General features: G+C 46.0%; 1 protein-coding gene across 1 annotated transcript in view; it reads right to left on the bottom strand.

The window, feature by feature from the left end:
- Positions 1 to 308: 308 nt before the first annotated feature.
- The window catches only part of DSG4 (desmoglein 4), a gene marked incomplete at both ends in the record, with an annotated part of 43,641 nt that continues 17,365 nt past the window's right edge, over positions 309 to 26,584 (bottom strand). Inside the window, 14 exons of the mRNA XM_080683448.1 lie at positions 309 to 1,079; positions 3,982 to 4,169; positions 5,859 to 5,922; positions 6,051 to 6,190; positions 7,110 to 7,415; positions 11,054 to 11,281; positions 13,616 to 13,755; positions 14,899 to 15,170; positions 18,358 to 18,543; positions 19,386 to 19,520; positions 19,792 to 19,958; positions 20,678 to 20,822; positions 21,165 to 21,320; positions 26,199 to 26,330. Coding sequence (XP_080539574.1) covers positions 309 to 1,079; positions 3,982 to 4,169; positions 5,859 to 5,922; positions 6,051 to 6,190; positions 7,110 to 7,415; positions 11,054 to 11,281; positions 13,616 to 13,755; positions 14,899 to 15,170; positions 18,358 to 18,543; positions 19,386 to 19,520; positions 19,792 to 19,958; positions 20,678 to 20,822; positions 21,165 to 21,320; positions 26,199 to 26,330 — 3,030 coding nt within the window. The remainder of the gene's footprint in view (positions 1,080 to 3,981; positions 4,170 to 5,858; positions 5,923 to 6,050; positions 6,191 to 7,109; positions 7,416 to 11,053; positions 11,282 to 13,615; positions 13,756 to 14,898; positions 15,171 to 18,357; positions 18,544 to 19,385; positions 19,521 to 19,791; positions 19,959 to 20,677; positions 20,823 to 21,164; positions 21,321 to 26,198; positions 26,331 to 26,584) is intronic.

The following is a 26,584-nucleotide window of genomic DNA, read 5'->3' as shown; positions in this document are numbered from 1 at the left end:
AGATTCACAGGCCCAGAGACCTCTAAGGTTCGCCTTTTGAGTATGTGCTCTTTGTTAGGCAGTATCAAAGGGCATAGCACATTTCTTCCAGTGTTTTTGGCATATTGAAAGTCAGAAATAATTTAAAAAGGCTTATCTAAAGTTCTCAGCCATATTTATCCCCCCAAAAAGATGTGATCAAAGAATGCCATTACATTTAAAAAATTTGAATATTCGTTGACTATTAAAATGTTAAATATAGTACATTATACATCTTTGGTGGATATGTTGGTGATTCCAAGGGGCAAGGAATACTGACTATAAAGCGCTTACTGTTGGGAGTAATGTATGTTACTATACCGTGTTACTCTATGTCGAGATGTCATTGGGGATGTGGAACCAATGGTTCGGCTTATGTGGATATCCGGAGGACTCACCATTTGTGTCACTTGAATTTCTGGCCCTACTAAAATACTGCCACTCATCACAGGTCCCATGCAACCATCCGTCATGCTACCACTCCTCATGTCAGGCACACCAGGACTAGACACTACTCTCTCTGTGTAGATGACATTTTGCGCGTTGGCTAACTCAGCTGGTACGCAAAGATTCCCTTGAACATCGTAGACAGGTGTCATTACCGTTTCCGTTACTACAACATTGGGTGCAAGCTGAGGATCAAAAACGATCGTGGTGGGCTGCATACACTGATCAGTGGTCGTGTACGTCTCAGTCACTACAATATCCCCGTGGATCACGGGTTCAGGCATTGCCATTTCCGCTTGGAATTCAGCCTCGGAGAGAGTCATTGCTGAAGATTCATTCACAAAGTAATTAGGCCCGAGCAAAGGGAGATCCGTACGGATAGGTATACAGGCCTGGTGTGAGGGAAATGGTTCAATTTCTGTGTCTAAGCAGATTTCAGCAAGCGTTCTAAACTTGGGATCTAAACCTTCCATGCAGTCTTCATCTAGATCATCCACAATCCAACTGCAGCAGCCGATCGAGCCCACAGGCGACCCGACTCCCTCGTGGTCATAAATGAGCAAGCAGTCGTTCGCTGGTCGACCTTCATCTTCATCTGCATAGACGTACGCTTTCTAAAATTAGAAGAAAAATGGGAAGTTAGAAGTTTCTTTTCCCTCTAAGTGATCAGTGCCTTAGAGGCATCTGATTTAAGATTTTATGGGGTTTTCCTAGGAACGAACCTAGGAAAACCCCGATTCTTTGCTGACTTGATAAATAATTGGCATTGTTGAAGGAGTGCACTGTGCATTAATGGTGCATGGAAGTAGAATAAATGTGTATTTCTCTTATTGGAACGCTGACAAGTGATCATTTCTACATTTTATTCAGAGTATGAATCAAAGACAATGTGTTAACCATTTGGATTTGTAGTCTTTGTTTCTGAGATGGTCAAGAAATAATAAAACACATCAAGTTACATTCAAAATATTATTTAAGGAGATACATTTGATCAACTTCGAATAAAAGCAAGTATAAAGATGTAAACATCTCTAAGTTTCAGAGACTTGTATCAGAATGTCAGTGGAGTTTTATGTGGTCTGAGTGAAAAGGACCGGGATCTAACAGGCGGAAGGCACTCGGAGGTAACCTACTGTGATCGTCACATTATTTTTGATGACAGGCCCTTTAAGTGAAATCCTAGGTGGGAGCCGTGAGAGTGGAACGTCTCTGTTGGAAGGGGGTGGGGTGGGAGCAGAGGCCTGCCGTTCTCTTCCCCTTCCCCCACCTGCCGTGGCCTTTGGTGGGTCCCGTGGAATGCTGTAGGGCCTGCCTAGCCCATCTGAATCACCTGATGTAATCTGACCCCTTCTGTATTTTGTTTACTAAAATGTTTTTGGTGATGTTTAGATAGAGAGGAAGGGAGAGGGAAAGAGAAGAAACATCAATGATGAGAGAGAATAATTGGTTGGGTGCCTCCTGCACACCTCTCTCAGGGGATGGAGCCTGCAACCCAGGCATGTGCCCTCCAAGCCAGACATGTGCCCTGACCTGGAATCGAATCAGTGACCTCTTGGTTCCGGGGTTGATGCTCAACCACTGAGCCACACCAGCCAGGCCTCCCTCTTTACTTATAGATAAGGGTACCGAAGGCCCAGAGAGGGGCAACGGCATGCCCCAAACCCAGGTAACTGTGCACCACAACTTGACACCCAGCCACCCTTCTCATACTGCGTCGTGCTGCTTTCCCTCTGGTCTGCCCCGGCATCTAAATGCCGCCACCAGGGATGGATGGTTTCAGGTCTTGAAGTCAATTATTCATGAGCTCAGCATCGCCTTAAACTTGGCGGGTTGACATTTTAAAAGGCAGGTGGGTGAGAGGAGTATCCTCAGGCATGGGGCATGCGCCAGCTGCCAGGTGGGGGGTGCTGGTGTAAAAGTGACAGCAAAGATGCCTGGGCTTTGCCCCTCAGAGGCTGAGGGGGGCGGAGGGGAGAGAGGGGCCGTGTCTCCTTGTCTCTGAAATCTAGGGCCCCTTCTAAGTGTAGAGCTGAAATGTGCGGGGAAGGATGACCCCAGTGCTACAGAGAAAGGAGAACGCATTTAGCTTTCGTTCCTCCTGTAAAGCACCGACTGTAGCCATAGGAACAAATGCCAGTGCAGTCGGACGTTCGTGGTAAAGCTGCTCTAATATTAATGAGATTCGTAGGCGTGACTTGTGAAATGTCATTTCTGTGACACGTGCAGTTTGTTCCCATTTGTGGAATGCGCTTTGTAGTACCGATCGCACATTTAAATAATCTATACTATTCAAGCGCAGTCTGCAGTCATATTTGTAACCACCGATTTTAAGATACAGCTCACAGTGACCACAGCGCCCTTTCAGTGTTCTGTGAAGAGCAGTGGCGCAATTGGTGTGCTGTCCTACGGGGAGCGACACCGGCTGGGTGAAATAAGAGATCTAAGGGACGGCTCAGTAAGTGCAGTAAACATGCCGACAGCATTCCCAGGAGGCTGTATTGACTCCGTGTGCTGCCCTGCTGGGCCATCCCGAGCACCAGGGGCTCTCCCTTCGGAAGCTCACAGCCTGGTTCCTTCTCTAAGTGCGGGCACGGGTGGGCGGGCCCTGGGCAGAGATGAGGATGGGCAGAGGTGGGGAGCCCTGGGTTTTAGGCCCGACCTAGCCAAGCCCTGGGGCTGCTGTCCTTGAGTGACCATCCTGTCCTTCCCCAGTCCTGGCTTTTACTGTCTCTCCCTCCTTTCTGCAGAGGCACCCGCAGGGCAGGAAGGATGTCCTAAGGTGAGGACACGAATACATGTATTTTTTTCTTAGTCAGGATCTTGCTGCTTGTGGTTGCTAGGGGCAACAACGTGGGGGACCCGTGAGGAACCAGAAGGGAAGGCGGGCAAGTGGAGAGGGAGGGAGATGAGGAGCGGTGTTCGCCCTTCCCCTGTGCCGTGAACGGCTCCATCACTCCTGTGCAGTGCTTCCCCAGGCCTCTGCCTTTGAAGGGGAAGGGGCAGCTTTCCTCTGCTGCTGGAGGGTGCGTGAGGAAGGGGCACCCACCGCCCTGCTGCTGTGGTGCAGCCTTGGCCTGCTTCCCGGGTGATGGGGGCGGGTGGGGGGGCGGGATGGGGGTGGAGATGGGGGTAGGGGTGGAGGTGGGATGGGGGTGGAGATGGGGGTGGGGGCGGGATGGGGTGGTGGGGGTGGAGATGGGGGTGGAGGTGGGATGGGGGTGGGGGTGGAGATGGGGGTGGAGGTGGGATGGGGGTGGGGGTGGAGATGGGGGTGGGGGTGGAGATGGGGGTGGGGGTGGGATGGGGGTGGAGATGGGGGTGGGGGCAGGATGGGGTGGTGGGGGTGGAGATGGGGGTGGGGGCCGGGATGGGGGTGGGGGTGGAGATGGGGGTGGGGCCGGGATGGGGGTGGGGGTGGAGATGGGGGTGGGGGTGGAGATGGGGGTGGGGGTGGGATGGGGGTGGAGATGGGGGTGGGGGCGGGATGGGGGTGCGGGTGGAGATGGGGGCGGTTACCTCGGAGAAGTAGCTGTCCAGGAACGCCAGGTTCAGGCCCGTGTCCGCCTGCTCCCTCGGGGGGCCCAGCATGGAGCCCCTCCTCCGCAGGGTGCCCCCCGCCCCTGCGGCCAGCCCGGTGCTCAGCTCCACGCCGGACACGCCCCCCTCCACTGTGCCACCGGCCGCGTACGTGTTGTTGTAGATTTCTGTGGGGAGAAGGGGGTTCAGTGCTGGAGCTGTCACTTGGTGTGTCCAAGGAAACCACTGCCGGGCTGTCTGCGGGCCACCCCGAACCCCACAACCAGCGAGGTGCCCTGCCATCGCAGCCACCCTCCAGGCTGGTGAACATGGGTGCGGGGGAGCAGCTGCCTGATGGCCTGGCACTGGGCGCACGTGGCCCCTGGACGGGAAGAGTGACCAGCCGGGGGAGGCCCTGTGCCTGCACCAGTCAGTGCCTGCCCCAGTCAGTGTCTGCACCAGTCAGTGTCTGCACCAGTCAGTGTCTGCACCAGTCAGTGTCTGCACCAGTCAGGGCCTGCCCCAGTCAGTGTCTGCACCAGTCAGGGCCTGCACCAGTCAGGGCCTGCAGTGCACCTGGGCAAGCTCCGCCTCCAGGGTCTGCACCCTCTCCAGGACCTTCCAAAGCCAGGCAGCCACGTGTTTGCGTAGGAGCTCACAGTCCTGGTTCACCCTGGTGCTGGGGGACAGCTGGCTCTCCCAGGGGTGTTCATTCTCCCCAGCCTCTGACTGGGGACACTGAGGAGCCATCTCTGAGAAATCTGGGGGCTGGGAGACATTGGGGCCTGGGGGACATCTGGGGGCTGGGGGACATCTGGGGGCTGGGAGAGATTTGTGGGCTGGGAGAGATGCCGGGGCTGCTCTAGATTGGGGGGCTGGGAGACATCTGGGTGCTGGGAGACATCTGGGTGCTGGGAGAGATGGGGGCTGCTCTAGACCCGGGCAGCCTCTCTGCTTATTTGTCCTGCCCAGTGGCTGGGTGTTTGCAGGAGTCTTGGGTGTGTGTGGGCCTGGGGAGTGAGGAGAGTATAAGACTCGTGAGGCAAATGCATGTGTGAATTTAAGAAAAGTCCTTTGGTTTATTATGTAAAGAACATATTTGCTGATTTTTTCTTTTTTTGTAACAGCCTCTGTTATAAATAACGGCTACAGCATCACTCTGTACCAGGCATTATTGGAATATATACTTTATGATACACACATATAAGCATATTCTATATCACATATATGTCATACATATGTAATATATCCTATACATACTGTACAGGGTGACCCCTCAAAATATATACACACTTTAAGAGCTGATAGCTCAACTTTGAAAATGAAATGTATTTTAATGAACACTGCTTTTATAAATATTCCAAGTGTGTGTATACACTTTTGGGAATACCCCATGTGTATGACATATACACATAAGCATATATATGTGTGTGTTTGTGTATATATATATATGTGTGTGTGTGTGTATACATATGTATGTGTGTGTATATATATGTGTGTGTGTATACATATATATGTGTGTGTTTGTGTATATATATATGTGTGTGTGTGTGTATACATATGTATGTGTGTATACATATATATACACACACACACACATTCTTCACAGCAACACTTTGAAGGAGGTGCTCTCATAAATTGAATTTCAGTGATGAGAAAAGTGAGGCCAGAGAGGTTGAGTGACCATTTAAATTGCGACCCCACACCTCACTGTCTACCGTTTAAGATAGAAAAACTAGGCGGTCACTTCTTCTCGTGTACTGCCATACGAGGGGATCAACAGATATGCTGTCCATGTGTAATTATAAAGGTAACTACACATGAGGTTTATCTGGCTGAATAATTTTGCAAATTTTAAAATTTTGGTGTCCACTCACCGGAGGAATCCATACGATCCTGCGTGTTAGAAGCTGTTATTGGTACACATATATTTGACACATCCTGAAAAGAAAAAATAAATTAAAGAAAGAATGTTTTACGTTAAATATTTAAAATGGACATCTTTCTGTTTTCGTGGGCTGTGTAACTGCCAAGACGTGCTGGGTTTCCATGGAAACGCCATTACTCACCCTGTCCTCAGGATGGGCCCCTTCTATCCTCCAGGACTGGATCACGCCTTCTCCGCCCTCGGGCACCGGGGCAAACCTGGTCCCCAGGCCCTCGGGCTGCCTTCGCTTGCAGCAGCACATGAGCAGCAGGAGCGGCGACACTGCGAGGGACGTGGGAGGAAGAGTTAGAGGCGGCTCTGCGGAGGAAGTCATGGGTGTCGCATTTTGCGGGAAATGGGGCGTTATATTTAGAACCAGAGGGATGAACACAAATGTAAGAGCATCATTTCCCCGCTAAGAGATGGAGCGTGCATATCCATGTGTATAAATACAAACCCACCAAGTCACATAGACTGTAGAGCTGGGACGAGGGGGGTTAGACCGTGTAATCTGGGCCCTTTCCTGGCAGATTAGGAAAGCAAGCCTTTCCCCTCGTCCGAGGTTCCCGAACTGGGTAGTAGCAGGTTCGGGATTCAAACCAGATGTTAGGATTCCTAGTTGCCCACAAAGGCATGCACATTTACATACGTGTATTTATTCACAAATAGTCCTCTGTGCCTGTGTGTGTATTTATAAGCCTATCTGTATGTAACTATGTATCAACGTTTGAGTAAACATGTATTCACCTCCATGGCCGTGTGTGTATGTGCAGGTGCCTGGATATGTGTATGTGCACACACACACCACCCTCTGTCTAAGAAAATCCTCGGCTTTGTAGGAAGTGGTTCAGAGTCACTTCCACCAGAAAGACTTGCCCAGCCTTCCCACTTGGACTTCACTGCTTCTGCCTCTCCACTCTTGAGGCACTCTGCTGCCGCTCTCACCGGAAGGCTTACTTTATGCTCTGCTGTATTATACGCAGGATTTGCACGTGTTCCTTATCTTCCTGACCCTCACTAATTCCAGACCTTTTCAGTGACCGTTATTGAACACGTACATGCCCTCACCAGTTCCTTGGTTTAGTTCCAGATTTTCACAAAAATTGCCATAGATGCTAAAAAGGAATGGCCCAATGAACGCGAGCCTGGTTCCATTCTTACTTGGAAGACCATTGCGAAGGGGATTTAACCCAGCACTTACAGAGCAGTAGTAGGAGGCCCAGAGCCATCATGCCAATCCCCGCTGGACCCAGGCCAACATTTGAACCCTCAATGCGGTCGCCAGGGACGGGCCCCTGTATGTCGCTGGTAACTGAGCTGCCACCGCCGGTGTAGATGCCCGGAGTGCTGGAGTGCAAGCACGTTTGGCTGACGTCACAGTCGCAGGCCTCGATCTTAACTGTCTGCGGCAGTTCACACGCCCGGTTGAAGCTGTCCTTCACCAGGATTGGGATTTGGTAAGCTCCCGCTGACAGCGGCTGCTCAGCCGTCAGGAGGGCCGAGGTAGCTGAAAGGGAGGGGAGGAAAGAGAAAAGAAACTGAATCACTTGCTGGTGACCGTTTCCAGTACTCCGGCCTGACTTAGGGCCTGATCCCTTAGTCATAGTGCTCCCTCTGCTTATTAAGAAACAAAACACAGAAACACTTATAATGAATTTTTTTTAAACATATTTTATTGATATATTTTACAGAGAGGAAGGGAGAGGGATAGAGAGTTAGAAACATCGATGAGAGAGAGACATCGATCAGCTGCCTCCTGCACACCTCCCACTGGGGATGTGCCCACAACCAAGGTACATGCCCTTGACCGGAATAGAACCTGGGACCTTTCAGTCCACAGGCCGACGCTCTATCCACTGAGCCAAACCGGTTTCGGCTATAATGAATTTTTAAGACATTTTCCTGCTGGATTGTTTTTTCTACAAAGATGACCAGGCCGCTGCTGCTCACCCAGAACAGCAATACTTGGCCCGTAATATGAACGCAATAGATATTTGTCCAATGAAGAAAGAGTATTGAGCTGAAAGGAAATATTGGAAGTCTTCTATTTAGGATTACAATTTACAAATATCCTCCCTAAGGCTGTTGTTTATCTCTTATTCAGAATCATTGCCCTTTCATTTAAAATTATTCCAGTAACTTTTATTTTTCTAATTTTTTGTGCTAGTATTGCCTGTTGGTTTTCTATAGAAACTATTGCTTAAATATTGATTGAAATTTATTTATCAACCCAAGGCAGTTTAAAGATGATTAAATTTACACCTAATGCATGAATAGTAATTGATTAATTCATGACACTCAATAATAATAATTACTATTGCTTATTACTTTCAGTTAGCTATATGATACACCACCTAGTTGTACCAAAATGTAGCCTGGGCACAAAGTAAGACCTGAATAAAGCAGTGGCATAGTGGCACATTAGGTGAAATCTTATTCTGTTCTTCGACACCAACATCGAAACAGGGCTCTGGGAATATTATATATAGTGTCATTATATATAAACTAGAGGCCTGGTGCATGGAATTCGTGCACTCGGGAGGGTTCCTCAGCCCAGCCTGCGCCCTCGAGCAGTCCAGGAGCCCTCAGAGGATGTCCGACTGACGGCTAGCGGGCCTAAGCCGTCAGTCGGACATCCTTAGGCTCCCGCCACCGTGGATGTGCTCGCCAGCCGTGAGCCCAGCTTCTGGCTGAGCGGCACTCCCCCTGTGGGAGTGCACTGACCACCAGGTGGCAGCTCCTGCATTGAGCGTCTGCCCCCTGGTGGTCAGTGCATGTCATAGTGACCAGTTGTTCTGCCCTTCGGTCTATTTGCATATTAGCCTTTTATTATATAGGATAAATATATGTATGACTGGCAAATCTATAATATCATTGAATATCATTACCAATTTGCATATTAGCCTTTTATTATATAGGATAAATATATGTATGACTGGCAAATCTATAATATCATTGAATATCATTACCAATTTCCATGTTGAACATTCTTCTTGTATTTTTTACTCATAGTGTTTAGGATCTGAATGAGGAAAATGTGGCTAGAAATTATTGTTTAAGAATGGACTATTGGACTTTATAGGGAAAGGTGAATTCAGCGTTGTCTTGATTTTAATAGAATTGCTTTAATACGCTTAGCTTTCTAAAAGATTACAGTGGTTTTATGGAGACAAGCGAAAAGTTTTTATGGGGAAAACATTTCTTTCTTTGGCTAAGTCCCTAGTGGGGGCATTTCCCCCAGCATTAGTTTATGGTTTCTCCTTCCTGTGGATGGAGAAGCTTGGTGGCCTCAAAAAGGGGAGTGTTTCCTCTCACCTCGGGCTCTGCCATATGACCTCCATCCCCCCGCCCCAACCTTCACAGCCCTGTCTCCAAAGTCTTTCCTATTTTACCGGGTGAATGTGAGATTAGGAAGCCAGCTTAGCCCAAATGAGGCCTTCTGAGCATTTCACTTTCTAATCGACATTTAACATTTAACCTAAAGTATATTAAATATTATGTTGCCTGAAATTTACTCTTCATTTTAATCATTGCTTTCATTTTTATATAGCAACAATACAAACACACATACATTCTGGGATATTTATACTTTACATACTTTGGTTGATGCATTCCTTTGTATCTAAATGCTTCACATAATTCTAATTTTTTAAAAATATATTTTATTGATATTTCACAGAGAGGAAGGGAGAGGGATAGAGAGCTAGAAACATCAATGAGAGAGAAACATCGATCAGCTGCCTCCTGCACACCTCCCACTGGGGATGTGCCCGCAACCAAGGTACATGCCCTTGACCGGAATCGAACCTGGGACCCTTCAGTCTGCAGGCCGACGCTCTATCCACTGAGCCAAACCGGTTTCGGCCACATAATTCTAATTTTAATGCTGCATAGTACTACATCTTAATAATATGTACCATAGTTTGCCTAATTGTTCACCTAATATTGCACAATTGGATTTAAATTTTTATCCTTACAAATAAGTCTGAGCTCAATTTAAATTGGATTTAGATTTTTATCCTATAGAAACAACTAGAGGCCCGGTGCATGATTTCATGCACCAGTGGGGTCCCTCTGCCTGGCCTGCGGGATCAGGCTGAAACCAGCACTCTAACATCTACCGAGGGGTCCTGGATTGTGAGAGGGCGCAGGCCAGGCTGAGGGACCCCACTGGTGCACGATCGGGGCCAGGGAGGGAGACAGGAGGGCTCCAGGGCATGTCCAGCCCGTCTTGCTCAGTCCCGATTGGCCAGACCCCAGCAGCAAGCTCAGCTACCGGTCGGAGCATCTGCCCCCTGGTGGTCAGTGCACATCATAGCAACTGGTCGACTGGTCAACTGTCTGCCCCCTGATGGTCAGTGCATGTCAGCGAGCGGTTGAGTGGCCTTAGCATATCATTAGCATATTACATTTTGATTGGTTGGATGGCCGACTGGATGACCGGACACTTAGCATATTAAGCTTTTATTATGTAGGATTTCTTTGACCTAATATGCTTCTAAGTGAGCAGAAAATGTGTGGATGTAAATCTATGGCGTACCTGAGTTTCAGAGACATTTAAGTGACTTGCCTGAAATAATTTAGGCTTGGGAATTGTGACGTCTGGTGAGTTTGTCACGGATTTGGTTTATTTCAAATTATTCAAATATTTGTGTAGCACCCCATCTATATAAAATAATGGCTGAAATGATCTTTACATATTACTATTTGTAAGTACAATATTGATAAGACATTTTTACTTTTATTTCAGTTCAACATTTTTCCAAATAGCGTAAGTGTGCATATGAATTTTTTTTCATTTAATATGAATATGGTGAGAATTATGGAAACAGAGATAGAAAATATGACACGGCTCTGGCTGGTTTTGCTCAGTGGATAGAGTGTTGGCCTGTGGACCAAAGGGTCCCGGGTTCGATTCCAGTCCAGGGCACATGCCCAGGGTTGCGGGCTCAATCTCCAGGAGGGGGTGTGCAGGAGGCAGCCAGTCAGAGATTCTCTCTCATCATTGATGTTTCTATCTCTCTCTCCCTTCCTCTCTAAAATCAATAAAAATATATTAAAAAGAAATATGTCATGGCTTGACTAATTACTGGTAATTGTTTTTGCTTTTGGTCTTTAAAGTGAGCAAGTTTGAATTCCACTTACCATTTACTGGTTTGATATCCCAGAAGTTAGCTGTCCCGGGTGGCTGGTCAACAACACAGAACGTAAAGGGAGACCCGTAAGAATGATGGCTGACGTCTCTCGCGGATATGAGGGTGGATGGAGAGGCCATGCAGATGGTGTTACTTTCAGCAACAATGACTGGACAGTAGTCATTGACATCAGGGACTTCAATGCAGATGGTTCCCGTAGCTGTTTTCCCAGAGCCATCTGGAAGGGCAAAGCATCATGGGAGTGGGGTGACTGGTGTCAGGGAGAAGTTCCTTTCTCACATCCCCTGGCGATGCCACAGCACATAGGAGCGGTGTGAGGGACTGCTGAGATGGAGCATTATGGGTTCCTGCCTACGTCACCGCCCTGAAGCCACCTGGCCCCTGCTCACGACCTTCCAGCCACGCTGCCTTCTTAGTTCTTTGGACACGTTTCCTTCTAACTCAACACTCCCTCTCATCCTAGTCACTCTCCCTAAAATGCTTTCACCTCCGTCTTACTCTCCCAGCTCCTCTGCATCCTAAGATGCAAAAGGAAATGTCCTTCCTGGAGAAGGTTTGCTGCTGTCGATTCCCACCCTGTCCCCGTAACTAAGACCCCCAGACAGCTCCGAGGCTCCATTTCAGGGTGCTTCCTGACACCTGGGTTGTTGAAATAACCACAATTGAAATGAAATAACTATTTGTCTATATTTTTTCTTTCCATCTTGACTGTTTAATCCCACCCATTAGATGCTATTTCTCTCGGAGAAGGTACTTCAGAGAACAAACATAAAAATATTTCATTCCCCCCCTAACATCTTTGGAGTAAATTCTAGGTTAGTATAGTTTATCAGAAAGGGCAAGGTGCCAGGAAATAGTAGGCTGGGTTTTAGTCCACTTTTTGACTTTAGGTTCTGTTACGACAAATAAAGAACTATTTTGCTTTTAACTTGTGAAGGGTCTTAGTTTTATCATTTTAAACCAGAACAGTATCATCTCTTGGGTATTTTACTAGATCATTTTTGGAGACGTTAATAAACTTCTCTTAAAGATGATTTTTGTGTGCCTGTGTGGAGAGCCATCTGGTTAACCAAGGGGTAACAGACTGGAAGGTTGTCGGCACCCCACATGGTTTTGTGCAGTAGGTTCTTAATTCCCGATGCAGCTTGGACTTCCCAGGCTTATGCTCTCATTAGAGAGCCATCAGATCATCCCACAGAGGGTTGTCTGTGTCCTTCCCTGTCCTCCAGGGCTCTCTCAGGGCCCTCGGATGTGGAACCCACAGCTCAGGTCACTGCTGGCAGTGTTTGCTCTGTGTCGTTTGCTGTATAAAGAGCTGTGGCCCATCATCTTTGAACAGGCTTCTCCGAACCCCTTGGAGGGCGCTGTGCCAGGGCACACGCTCTGCTTATGAATAAAGGATGGCCGCGTGTGTAGTCTTCTGCCGATACATTTTTGATAGTGTTTTTCTCTTTCTTTATTCACTTGAAATGACTAATTTTTATCCTAGTTTCTGAAGACTTTCACATATGATCAATGGACGAACGTAGGCTCTGATCAGCATGCTGAGTCCATGCCGGAACAGGCCTTCTAGAATACTGATCATAAACAAGGCTGTGTTGCCTCTGTAACTGTCCCAGATGTGAAAAGCGACACTCACAGGATGAAGACCAGAATGCATGCGTTGTACTTGCTTCGGTGTTACCATGGTTTCTTTTATAATCTTACGCTGCCCGTTGCTCGCTCTCGTTGGTTACTGTGGTAAAGCTCAGGTATAAACCTAGTGCACACCTGCAGGGTCTCTCTGTGCTCTGCTAGGAATGCATCTGGGACTTCCATTTTCCTCCCTGGCCCGTTACTGACCTTTGGTGTTGTTTTGTGATGCAGCAGTTGGTTTCCTAGGCAGTGCTCCTGAGAATCATTAACTATTGATAAACAAATGTCTGTTGCTACCCACCCAGAGGAAGGCCCAATGGAGTCTGCAATGTGAAAAGCAGCTCAGGGACAAGTTCATTCAGGGCGTCTGTGCTGAGGACTCTAATCTTCGCAATAACCTGTGCTTCTTGGTTCTTAACATCTTACTTTGGGCCACATGTCTGACAAGCGGCACTCACAGCGGCCTCCCAAGGTGGCTCAGCGTCAGTGCCTGCGGTGGCTCTGCCTTCGGGCACTGCCGTTCCCGCAGCTCACCCCCAGGGAACTCTGGGCACACACCTTGCTGCACTTCAAGGAAACATTCCTAACACACCCTGCAGATCCCGCGAACCGTCTCAGCGATAAGGCCATAAACAGAAAATGAATTTTCTTTATATGTTTTAACTTTTATGCTTTACACTAGGTCTGATACAACTCTTTTTTCGAAGTAGGGGAAGTAAATTATGACAAATGTAAATTGTGGTTATAAGTGTACTGAATTCAGTTCTTGGTCTAAGGCATTTAAAACTCTGTAAGTCTGGCAGACACCCCTGCATGATATATTTTATTTGAGTCAATCTACTTTCAACATTAGAATAATATTCAAACTTAATGCAAACTAATAATTTTATTAAAACATTGAATATAAATTTCTTACCATCTATAGCCAGGATCTCTGCTGTGTATATCCCATTGGTAATGTATTTTGACTTCTTCTCAAATTCCCTAGAAAATTGTATCTCACCAGTCCTTGAGTCAACTTTTAACCAGTTGCCAGCATCATGTCCTATGATATACCTGTTTTTAAGGAAATAAGTTCATCATTTGCTTATATGAAAGTTAATAAGTTTAGTCACATCAAATGCATTAAACTTATATATGATGTTTGCTGCTTTACAGTAATAATTGATTTGGATTATAAAATGTATCTTTGTCAATAAAATTCTAATATTGAACATATTAATGCACAGAGTTTTAAAATTTCATAATTTTTACTCCTCTACTTCTTTATATAATGGTTCATAAAATGTATAAGTCTATTTCAGGTTTGTTTATTAAATCATAGCAATATCAAAGTAATAGCCTTTATTCATTTCACATGGATGTATCAGCTGTTCCTCAGTTTTAAGTTATAATGGTTTCAGAGCACTTTATTGTTGACCTTTCAGAGGCTGTGGTATCATTTATTCCATTTGCGTGTATGTGTTTTGTGACTTGTAATTGATTCGAAGTGCTTGGGCGAAGATCTTTCGTCTGTACCAGGCACGATTTTAAGTTCCCATGGGCCTTCTCTGACATACCCTTTTCCTCTGTCCCATCCTGACAGACTTCGTAATTGTTGTTGTCTGTTAATTTGTTAGCTGATTAAATAATCAAAATTGTTCCAATCAAAGCCATTTATAAGTCAACAGACTGTTCACTAAAAAAATATTGGGTGTAAGAAGGGAGACAAGGCAAGGATATAAAGAATATTTGTATATTTCACTATAATTATTTCCCAGACTATCTTATATAGGTCTAATTCATGTATTTTATATAGATGCCTCGTGCCCCAGGTAAAAAAACAACAACAAGCGGTGACTCATCTTTTATGATGCCTTATTGTGTACGATATGGCTTAGTTAGCCCAGGTCCGGGTGGTACCACTGGCCATAAAAGATCAAAGTGACTCACAGAGTAACTGAAGGCGATTCTTTGATCTTACAATTGCTCCCTGGACACAATTAACTCGTACACCCAGGTGGAGCCCTTACAGCCTGTAAAACACTATTAATATTCTAAGAACATGTCAGTGCCTCATAGTGTTCTAACAGGTGAACAGGCAAAGCAAAACTCCAAAAATATTTGAAGCCCACACACTGGCTCATCACACGCTCCATGAATCAGCACCGGACAGAACCACGCGCTGTCCCTCCAACACAAGCAAAGGGCGTGCGGTACCTGACGTTCGTTGCAGGATGTCCTGTGTCCAAATCTACAGCCGTGTATGTGCCGAGGACATAGTTCATTAAGGCGTCTCCTCTTACTCCTTCTTGCACACTGAAAGTCCTGGAGTTTGGATCGAATGTGGGTCCTTCTCTCACGTTAAGGACCTGAATTCTCACAGGGGTTGAATGCATTCGGAATCGAGAGGCAACTGAGTGGTGAAATTCAGCTTGGTTTTTGACTCCAATGCTAAGGTGAATATTAGGCATTTGTTCATAATCCAGCATCTGAAATGACAGAAATTAAAAACTCTGAAACATGAACACCGATCTTGGTGGTCGCAGAGGAGGAAAAGTAATAGTGAAGCTGGCCTCACAGTGCTTGTCACCTGGGGGCTACTTTCAAACAAGGTTGAATAAAATAAATAAATAAATAAATAAATAAATAAATAAATAAATAAATAAATAAATATAAATAAATAAAAACTCTGAAACAGCAAAAGAATTATTTTGACAGAATAAGAAACCATGGTAAGGACACAACACCCCAGCGTAAAGTCCAGGAGTCATGCAATTCTGATTGTGAATTGATAAAATTTTATTTATTATGGCACGAGGTGTATTTCAGACATGTTATTCCCTTTATCTTTTAGATAATGAGGTGTATAGGTCATTTGGGCCTGTGAGTTTAAATTGGACTCAAATCTGGAGTTTTGAACTTCTTATATAAAAACCCTGGAATGAAAAATGATCTTTCTTTCCAAACGAGGTATTTATGACAAATAAAAAAATAAAATTAGAATGAAATAAAGAATGTCCATAACTGATCACTGAATACATAGGCCCCAGTTTCCTATGGAGAATTCACATCTGAGCATTTCTGAAAGTATAATCAACAGATTAAAGGAGCAATATTAATATTTTTTTGTTAAAATTCTAATTGAGTAGCAATTCCTCTTAAAGTTGAAGTGAATGTATATACACACATACATATATTTGTATTGTGTGTTAGTATTTCAATACACATTTATCAATAAATAGCAAAAGGAAAATTGTTATTGACAGAGAAATTTTTAATTTTCTTTTTGTCTTCTAAAACTACAAGTTCCTTGAGAATGGAGAGCATCTCATTCACTTTCATATCCGTAGCACATAGTAATTCTCAATAAATTGGAGTTGAACTAAAGCATTTATAATGCCCTCACACTAAGGAAAAGGTTATAGAAAGCTTAGTCAAAAGCCTGTGACTGAGGGCGGCTTGAGTACAGGTCATTAGTAACACCATTCCAAATGCCAAATCCCAGGGGAATTACACATATATTATCTAAACACACAGTTCTTCTGGCTATATGCTAACACACATTTTAAGGGGTTTCACTCCACTTTAAATAGCCTTGTCATATTATTTGGATGTTTTCAAGCATATTTTCTGCTCGCTTTAAGTGACTTGGGAAGTTATGCAGGGAAAAAAATAGATATTTTGTCTACACAGCATCTAACACTACCTTAATCAATTTTCATGAAATTGAATCGAATAATTTTCTTTTGCAATAAACTAAGAATGTCTTTATTTTTATTTTTTTAAATTATATTTCTTTATTGATTTCAGAGAGGAAGGGAGAAAGAGAGAGAGAAACATCCATGATGGGAGAGAATCATTGATTGGCTGCCTCCTGCACGTCCCCCACTGGGGATCGAGCCCACAACCCAGGCATGTGCCCTTGGCCGGAATCGAATCTGGGACCCTTCGGTCCACAGGCTGACACTCTATCCATTGAGCCCAGCCGTCTAGGGTCTAAGTATGTCTTTAAAACACTTTGGCTCTCACAGAAGACAATTATATAAGTCATAGATGGTCATTGCATGTATGATTCTTTTTTGTGTTCATTAGAATGACAAGCGTAAAACGTAAAGATTTTTTCCATAATGTTGGTGACCACCTTGTAAATTTGTGCATCTCATGATTTCCATGCTAACGGTTGTGTTTCATGGTAAAGTAGTAATGTTTTAATTGCTCGAGATAATTTCAAAAAGAACAGAGAAAGCCTCAGTATGTAAATGATATGTCTGCATTTCACCGAGTCTAATGGCTTTTGAATAGACTGATAAAAGTTTCACAGGAATAGAGAAAAGCGGTGACAACATGGAATGATCACGGGGGGCCATACTAAGGGTATGCGTGCGTCTGTCTGTATGTATGCTCATAGCTGCAAGTCCTGTCCATGTTGTTAGTAGTAATTGTGTTTTGAGAAATTAATCTCCTTTATTACATCGATGTTAATTTGAATCTTATTAGTTTGTAGTTTTGTTTCTAATTTGTACCTTTAGATTATTTTGCAACCCATTAAGTAAAAATGCAAAGTAGTTTGAGAAACGCTAATTTATAGGAAAAAGCCAAGCCCTGTAGGTTGGTATCAAGTTTCTCAGCAGACCGGCTCCCACTCAGTATCTCCATTCCTGAATCTCATTGCTTCTCTAGGCGGATGCTCTCACGGCTCCACGGAGGTGCTCACATGCCCTGCACGTGCATTTACATGTTCTCACCTGTATGCGTGCTCACTTCATTTCCCACCTGAGCAGTCTGTTAGAAGGTCCTGCTTAACTTATTCCCTGTATGAAACATTTTCAGACAGATCTAGCTCAAAAGCATCCCACCTCTGATCTCAGTAATTCTCTCATATTTCACCCATTTAGCAATTGATTATGTTTAATATGACATCTCCACTACTATTTATTTTTTTAAAATAATATACTAGAGGCCCAGTGCACGAAATTTGTGCATGGATAGTGTCCCTAGCGGCTGCTGGCTGCCAGCCGGGGCCTCCCTTCCTCTGGCCGCCTGCCGCTGCTGCCATTCGGGGCAGAGCTGGCCAGGGAGAGGGGCCAAGGCAGTTGGCCGGCGGGCCCCGCCCCCTGGTTGAATTCACAGTCGAACTGCTGGTTGAGGGGACAATTTTCATATGAGGCTTTTATTATATAGGATTTTTATTGATTTCAGAGAGGAAGTGAGAGGGAGAGAGAGATAGAAACATCAGTGATAAGAGAGAATCATTGATGGACTGTCTCCTACACACCCCCTATTAGGGATTGAACCCACAACCCCATGTGCCCTGACTGGGAATCGAACCATGACCTCCTAGTTCAAAAGTTGACACTCAACCACTGAGCCATGCCGGCCGGGCTATTCATTATGTTTTTAACTCCCATATTATTTTCTAATGTGGGGTTCCTTGTCTTGACTTCTCCACTAGACACTGGACACTGTGAGAACAAAATAGCCTTCTTATTTTTCTTGGTAATAAATAATGTGTGGCTTGGCTGACGGTCTCAGCCTGACAACACAGGAAGCTTACGTAGGGCGCTTGTTCACAGAAACAGTATTCAAGGCTGTGGGTTGCTTTTTGTAGGCAGAGCCTGTCTCTGAAGGTATTTTAAGACGTCTTTAAAAGAAAAAGTTGCAGATCTCATACTGTACCTTGACGACTCTCAAAATGCCTTCATTGGTTCGTGGGTCTGTTTGAATCTCAAACCAATTCCCATCATTCCCGGAGAGAATTAAATATTTCGCCAGCCAATTATCTGTGCCTTCCTCATCAAGATCAATTGCTTTTAACCGCATCAGTTCCGAATTCAAACAGTTCTCCTCAATGCTTGCTGAGTACTGAGTGACACAGACCAATTTTGTAATCAGTGAATTTTCAAAAGAGGAAAGTTAGCTTCAAATCCTGAATTTTTATTTATAATACAACAAACTGTGTCAGAGATTTTTACATCCTTATTAAATGACATATATTCCATAAGAAATCTAAGAATAAAATGATTATGAGATAATAGAAGTGATTTTCATGTGCTATATGTAAAATCAGGGCCAGACTGCATTGTTTCATTTTTCTTGCTTATTTTTAATTTTCCATACCTTCCTCCTGTTCTATAAAAGGCCAGACAATAAATATATTAGGCTTTGTAGGCCTGCGATTAGTGCTGTCACTACTCATTTTTTGCTGCTGTGGCATCAGAGCAGCCACAGACAACATGTGAAGGAATAGCACCACTGTGGTCCAATAGGAAAAAATATTTTTTACCAAAACAAGTGGCAAGCCAGATTTGGCTCCGCTGATTTTGATTTCATGCTTCTTTATGCCTAAGGATGAAAGTGGAAGTTGAGGATGTTTGGGACTCTATTAGAATTGCTTCAGTGAATCATCGGGCATATAAAATCCATCAACATTGTTATAGGAGTCCCAGAATGATGTTAATAAATTTCTACACTTCTTTGAATGGAATATATGGAGGAGATTGGTCTACTGCTTTCACAGAGGAGATCATTATGGAGTAGTGACTCAAAGGCAAATACCCAAATTAAGATTCATTATTATACATAAAAATGTCGAGGTTTATATAGCAAAGCTGAGTACATCCATGCATGTGAAAGAGCCACAACCAGTGGGAACATAAATTGATGATTGGCATTTATGTAAAAGGATGATAAGAGAAACAGCTCACGGAGGTTTTCTCCAAGGTGGGGAAATTATCGTTGACATCCAAGACCTGGATCCTACAGGCACACTCAGAGGACAGTCCATCTGCAGCTCCGTCTCGGTCCGAGCCCCGCACGAGGAGGTTGTACATGCTGTGCTCCTTGATTAAGATGAAAAAGAATTGTAAGACTTAGGTCTTGATTTGAATAAAACCCAACACATTCTGATGTCATTATTCCCCTGTTCTTTTATAATTTTATATACTATTTTGATATAATTTTTCTTCTATATAATTTTCATTTAAAATAATGGTTGGATTCTTTTTCCTTCCCTCCTTTACACTGGACGAAGGGCATACATGCGTTATTTCATCTCCGTATTCTCAAAACTGTATCCTTTATTTCTTCACACTCATTCGCGGAAGGCTTTACCTCTCTGTCGAGGAAGCTGGACATGGTGCGGACCTCGCCGGTGTACCTGTTCAGGATGAACATTGGCGCACCTGCTGGCTCCTGAGAGATGATCTTGTAGGCGATTTTAGAGTTCAGGTGATTGTCTTCATCTGCATCGGTGGCACTTAGCTTCACCACCAGTGTGTCTAGAAATGAAGATGGAGATGAGGGTGTTGGGGACTCTGTTAAAATCAATTTGGTAAATCAGCAGGCAAAGGAAGAAAGAATGGTTGGCCTTCTCCTGCTGGCTCTCTCTCCTAGTTATCCATGAGCATGGACAGGGTGGGGCAAAAATGGGTTTACGGTTGTTTGTATGGACAATCATACAATCTATATATAAAAGCCTAAGTGACCGGTCGACCGCTTGACACATCTACCACTTGACCAGTTGACTGGCTGCTATGATGTGCACTGACCACCAGGGACCAGACGCTTAATGCAGGAGCTTCCCGCTGGTGGTCAGTGTGCTCCCACAGCGGGAGTGCCGCTCAGCTGACTGTGATGAGTGGGGCCGGGATGGGTGGGAGCGGCTTCTTCACAGATCCCTGCAGGTTATCCCGAGGGACCCCGCTGGTGCACGAATCCGTGCACCAGGCCTCTAGTAACTAATAACTAATAACATAAGAATAAACTGTGTTTCACTCACACCTATGAACCGACTTTTGCCCTACCCTGTCTTACTATAACTTTAGCTACCCTATTGGTGACAAAAATCACAGTGGTTTGCTTCTATAAAACTCTTTACAGTTTATAAAGTACTCGCACTCCTTAAATGCTTTAAGTGACTTGTATTTCGATCTCCTAAAGCTTTTGTCCAAGAGGGACAGAAGGGGCACAATGCAGAGGAGGAGACTGGCCTACTCACTCGCGTCGCTGTTTTCTTCGATGCTGCCCGTGAACACGTTTTGTGTGAAGACCGGAGGGTTGTCATTTATGTCCATCACTTTGACTCTGAGCTCAAGGGGCCTTTCTAAGTCTTCACCCCGTGAATTCAGAGCCCGGCAATAGATCTGTGGAAAGATGGAAAAAGACTGTCTTTCTCCACCAAAGGAAATTAAGTCACATGCTTGAAAATATCTAAGGAAACATGCAAAGAAACAATTTTCTCAGTCAACGGAGACTGTCTTTACAGTCTAGTAATTTCAATATTGTCACCACATCTGATCACGTGCTTACGCAGCACACGAGAGAATTCCGAACCATAATCTATTTTCATACTCTTCCTACCTCCTCCAGCCCTTTATTCAGTTTCATTCCACTGTGTTTTCTCAGAGGTGGGCGTTAGTCCTGGGGTATTTTTTAAAGGCAAGAAAAATAATATGTATAAATCAAAGCACACTGCTGTGACTTACCAGGAAAAGCGGAGTTATCTCTCTGTCCACCACGGAGGTGATGTTAATTTCCCCCGTCTGAGGATTGATGGCGAACACTCCGTACGGCGGCCGATCAATGCCTACCCCGGAGATGCGGTACGTAATCTTCTGGCTCACTTCGCAGTCTGATCGGATCTGTGAGAAAGTGGCGAGGACTTAGGGTGGACCGTGAAATTCACCGTGTGGTGGAATGCGAAGGGAAAGGCTCTGTAGCCAGATAGGCCTCATATTGAAACCCGGCACCGTGACACAGGCCCGTGGGACCTTGGAAAATGCACCAATTTTGTCAAGTACTGGTTTCTAACGGGATAATACAACTTACAGCCTCGGCTTGTTGTGGGGATCGTCTGAGGTAACATATATACACCCACCCCGATGACTGACATAGGGCACACCCACACCTGGTGCTAGGTTTGTTATTACTAACGTTACGTTGTTCACATCTCTGATTTGTTTTGCACATAGAGAAAGAGTTTAACAGAAGAACTCAGAATCTTTACTTTTTTGTAAGAAGATTGTGTTGTATTAATATGTACCCTGCTTAACCTTGGATTTGAGATTCAATCAAAATGGTAGATCACTTGAATTAAGAAAATCAGAAGAGAAATACAGTGTTTAGAGATATTGGCAATAATTTTATAAATCAAAACCTACCATATCGCTCACCTGCCAAACAGAGTTTATGGTACATACTCTGCTATGTAGATTATGGTTTCATAGGTTTACATCTATGGCTCATAAATTTAAACAAAGGTAGTTTAAAGTTTGAAATCTAACCTATATACTAAAGATGAGAACACGCAGTAAAATACTAAGACTTGTTACCCAAATATCCACAATTAAATAAAGACAGCTAGAAATGCAACTTGGATGAGTTCTCCACTCTAGTCCAAAGATCTTATTTATATAAACTAAAATCCAGGAAATCCCTCAAATGCAAATATAAAGGAAAGAATATACAATAGCAGTGGGGTAATATAAAGTTGTAAACGTGAGTTGAATGGGAACAATATCAATTTAAAAGCTTTCCAAAACTTTGAAAACATCTGCGAGAGAATGAATCTCTTTTCTTGAGCTGAGATTATATCTGTAATATCACTGCTGATGCTTCCTGTATTTGATGGAAAGCTTTAAGGAAGGAGTTCTGATAAATCACTGCCCTTGATTGCAATAGTGGCCCGAGGCCAAGAGGCCTAAGAAAGAGCTGGCGAAGCTGTTAATGTGGATCCCGCCCTTCACGGATCAAATTATGACACATTCTTCCTCAACACTCCTTCCTTATTGAGAGCCACGTTTGAAATACCGCGTAGGCTCTCCAAACTTCGGGATCTAGTGAGACTGTCGGGCTGGTCAGGAGATTATCGGTGTATGCAGACATGTCCTAGAACGGGCAGGTGAGGAGAAGAAGACATGTGTATGCAGACATGTCCTAGAATGGGCAGGTGAGGAGAAGCAGACATGTGTATGCAGACACGTCCTAGAACAGGCAGATGAGGAGAAGCAGACATGTGTATCCAGACATGTCCTAGAACGGGCAGGTGAGGAGAAGCAGACATGTGTATGCAGACATGTCCTAGAACGGGCAGGTGAGGAGAAGCAGACATGTGTATGCAGACATGTCCTAGAACGGGCAGGTGAGGAGAAGCAGACATGTGTATGCAGACATGTCCTAGAACGGGCAGGTGAGGAGGAGCAGACATGTGTATGCAGACATGTCCTAGAACGGGCAGGTGAGGAGAAGCAGACATGTGTATGCAGACATGTCCTAGAACGGGCAGGTGAGGAGAAGCAGACATGTGTATGCAGACATGTCCTAGAACGGGCAGGTGAGGAGAGCAGACATGTGTATGCAGACATGTCCTAGAACGGGCAGGTGAGGAGGAGCGGACATGTGTATGCAGACATGTCCTAGAACGGGCAGGTAAGGAGAAGCAGACATGTGTATGCAGACATGTCCTAGAACGGGCAGGTGAGGAGGAGCAGACATGTGTATGCAGACATGTCCTAGAACGGGCAGGTGAGGAGAAGCAGACATGTGTATGCAGACATGTCCTAGAACGGGCAGGTGAGGAGAAGCAGACATGTGTATGCAGACATGTCCTAGAACGGGCAGGTGAGGAGGAGCAGACATGTGTATGCAGACATGTCCTAGAACGGGCAGGTGAGGAGAAGCAGACATGTGTATGCAGACATGTCCTAGAACGGGCAGGTGAGGAGAAGCAGACATGTGTATGCAGACATGTCCTAGAACGGGCAGGTGAGGAGAGCAGACATGTGTATGCAGACATGTCCTAGAACGGGCAGGTGAGGAGGAGCGGACATGTGTATGCAGACATGTCCTAGAACGGGCAGGTAAGGAGAAGCAGACATGTGTATGCAGACATGTCCTAGAACGGGCAGGTGAGGAGAAGCGGACATGTGTATGCAGACATGTCCTAGAACGGGCAGGTGAGGAGAGCAGACATGTGTATGCAGACATGTCCTAGAACGGGCAGGTGAGGAGAAGCAGACATGTGTATGCAGACATGTCCTAGAACGGGCAGGTGAGGAGAAGCAGACATGTGTATGCAGACATGTCCTAGAACGGGCAGGTGAGGAGAGCAGACATGTGTATGCAGACATGTCCTAGAACGGGCAGGTGAGGAGAAGCAGACATGTGTGTGCAGACATGTCCTAGAACGGGCAGGTGAGGAGAAGCAGACATGTGTGTGCAGACTTGTCCTAGAACGGGCAGGGGAGGAGAAGCAGACATGTGTATGCAGACATGTCCTAGAACGGGCAGGTGAGGAGAGCAGACATGTGTATGCAGACATGTCCTAGAACGGGCAGGTGAGGAGAAGCAGACATGTGTGTGCAGACATGTCCTAGAACGGGCAGGTGAGGAGAAGCAGACATGTGTATGCAGACATGTCCTAGAACGGGCAGGTGAGGAGAAGCAGACATGTGTGTGCAGACTTGTCCTAGAACGGGCAGGTGAGGAGAAGCGGACATGTGTGTGCAGACATGTCCCAGAACAGGCAGGTGAGGAGAGCAGACATGTGTATGCAGACATGTCCTAGAACGGGCAGGGGAGGAGAAGCAGACATGTCCTAGAACGGGCAGGTGAGGAGAAGCAGACATGTGTGTGCAGACATGTCCTAGAACGGGCAGGTGAGGAGAGCAGACATGTGTGTGCAGACATGTCCTAGAACAGGCAGGTGAGGAGAGCAGACGTGTGTGTGCAGACATGTCCCAGAACAGGCAGGTGAGGAGAGCAGACATGTGTGTGCAGACACGTTCTAGAACAGGCAGGTGAGGAGAAGCAGACATGTGTATGCAGACATGTCCTAGAACGGGCAGGTGAGGAGAAGCAGACATGTGTGTGCAGACATGTCCTAGAACAGGCAGGTGAGGAGAGCAGACATGTGTGTGCAGACATGTCCTAGAACGGGCAGGTGAGGAGGAGCAGACATGAGTATGCAGACATGTCCTAGAACGGGCAGGTGAGGAGAAGCAGACATGTGTGTGCAGACATGTCCTAGAACGGGCAGGTGAGGAGAAGCAGACATGTGTGTGCAGACATGTCCTAGAACAGGCAGGTGAGGAGAGCAGACATGTGTATGCAGACATGTCCTAGAACGGGCAGGTGAGGAGAAGCAGACATGTGTATGCAGACATGTCCTAGAACAGGCAGGTGAGGAGGAGCAGACATGAGTATGCAGACATGTCCTAGAACGGGCAGGTGAGGAGAAGCAGACATGTGTGTGCAGACATGTCCTAGAACGGGCAGGTGAGGAGAAGCGGACATGTGTATGCAGACATGTCCTAGAACGGGCAGGTGAGGAGGAGCGGACATGTGTATGCAGACATGTCCTAGAACGGGCAGGTGAGGAGGAGCGGACATGTGTATGCAGACATGTCCTAGAACAGGCAGGTGAGGAGAAGCAGACATGTGTGTACAGACATGTCCTAGAACAGGCAGTTGAGGAGAGCAGACATGTGTATGCAGACATGTCCTAGAACGGGCAGGTGAGGAGAAGCAGACATGTCCTAGAATGGACAGGTGAGGAGAGCAGACATGTGTATGCAGACATGTCCTAGAACGGGCAGGTGAGGAGAAGCGGACATGTGTATGCAGACATGTCCTAGAACGGGCAGGTGAGGAGAGCAGACATGTGTATGCAGACATGTCCTAAAACGGGCAGGTGAGGAGAAGCAGACATGTGTATGCAGACATGTCCTAGAACGGGCAGGTGAGGAGAGCAGACATGTGTATGCAGACATGTCCTAGAACGGGCAGGTGAGGAGAGCAGACATGTGTATGCAGACATGTCCTAGAACGGGCAGGTGAGGAGAAGCAGACATGTGTATGCAGACATGTCCTAGAACGGGCAGGTGAGGAGAGCAGACATGTGTATGCAGACATGTCCTAGAACAGGCAGGTGAGGAGAAGCAGACATGTGTATGCAGACATGTCCTAGAACGGGCAGGTGAGGAGAAGCAGACGTGTGTATGCAGACATGTCCTAGAACGGGCAGGTGAGGAGAAGCAGACATGTGTATGCAGACATGTCCTAGAACGGGCAGGTGAGGAGAGCAGACATGTGTATGCAGACATGTCCTAGAACGGGCAGGTGAGGAGAAGCAGACATGTGTGTGCAGACATGTCCTAGAACAGGCATGTAAGGAGAGCAGACATGTGTATGCAGACATGTCCTAGAACAGGCAGGTGTGGAGAGCAGACATGTGTGTGCAGACATGTCCTAGAACAGGCAGGTGAGGAGAGCAGCAGATGGACGGACAGAGCCCAGTCTTGCTGGAGCCCCAGGTCTCTCCCAGGATCGCTCAGGAGCCTCTGCTCTGTAGCAGCTCCCAGAACGGGATAGTCAGAGGGGGACCAGCTCAGGCAGGTGACCCCCCCCCCCCGCCCCCGGGCACCAGCCCCCTCGGTCCCGGTGGAGCCGTGAAGCCTGCAAGCCCTTGGGATGCCGAGGCCTGCCCGCCCTCCAAAGGCCTTGGTGATGGCGTCACCTACTCTGGCGATGGGGTTCCGCTTGGAGTTGTCCTCTCCTTCTCGACACGCCGCTGCGAACTTGATCCACTCGCGCTTCTGTCTCCTGACAGTTTGCCACTTGGTCGTGCCCTTTTCCACGTCCAGTTCCTTCACCTGGAGCGGGAGCAGTGCACAGTGCGCAGGGTCAGGGCGGCTCTGCTTAGTGAGGACATCCGTTCCGCACGGTGAGGTACCCCAGAAGCAGCCCCGGTATTGAGTTCGAGGAACAAAAAGTGTTTTTACCACCCTACCCCTCTAGGTAGAGAGAGCTTGGGCATCCTCAGCAGCTACTTCTTTTTGGAATCGACTCACTGCTAACTCTATGATTCTCGTGAAACACACTTTGTTAGCTGAGTGTGGAGCTCGTA

The sequence above is a fragment of the Plecotus auritus genome (assembly GCF_963455305.1).
Source record: "Plecotus auritus genome assembly, chromosome: 8".
NCBI lineage: Eukaryota > Metazoa > Chordata > Mammalia > Chiroptera > Vespertilionidae > Plecotus > Plecotus auritus.
The sequence above is the reverse complement of the archived record's forward strand: the minus strand, read 5'-3'. Positions and strand labels throughout refer to the sequence as shown.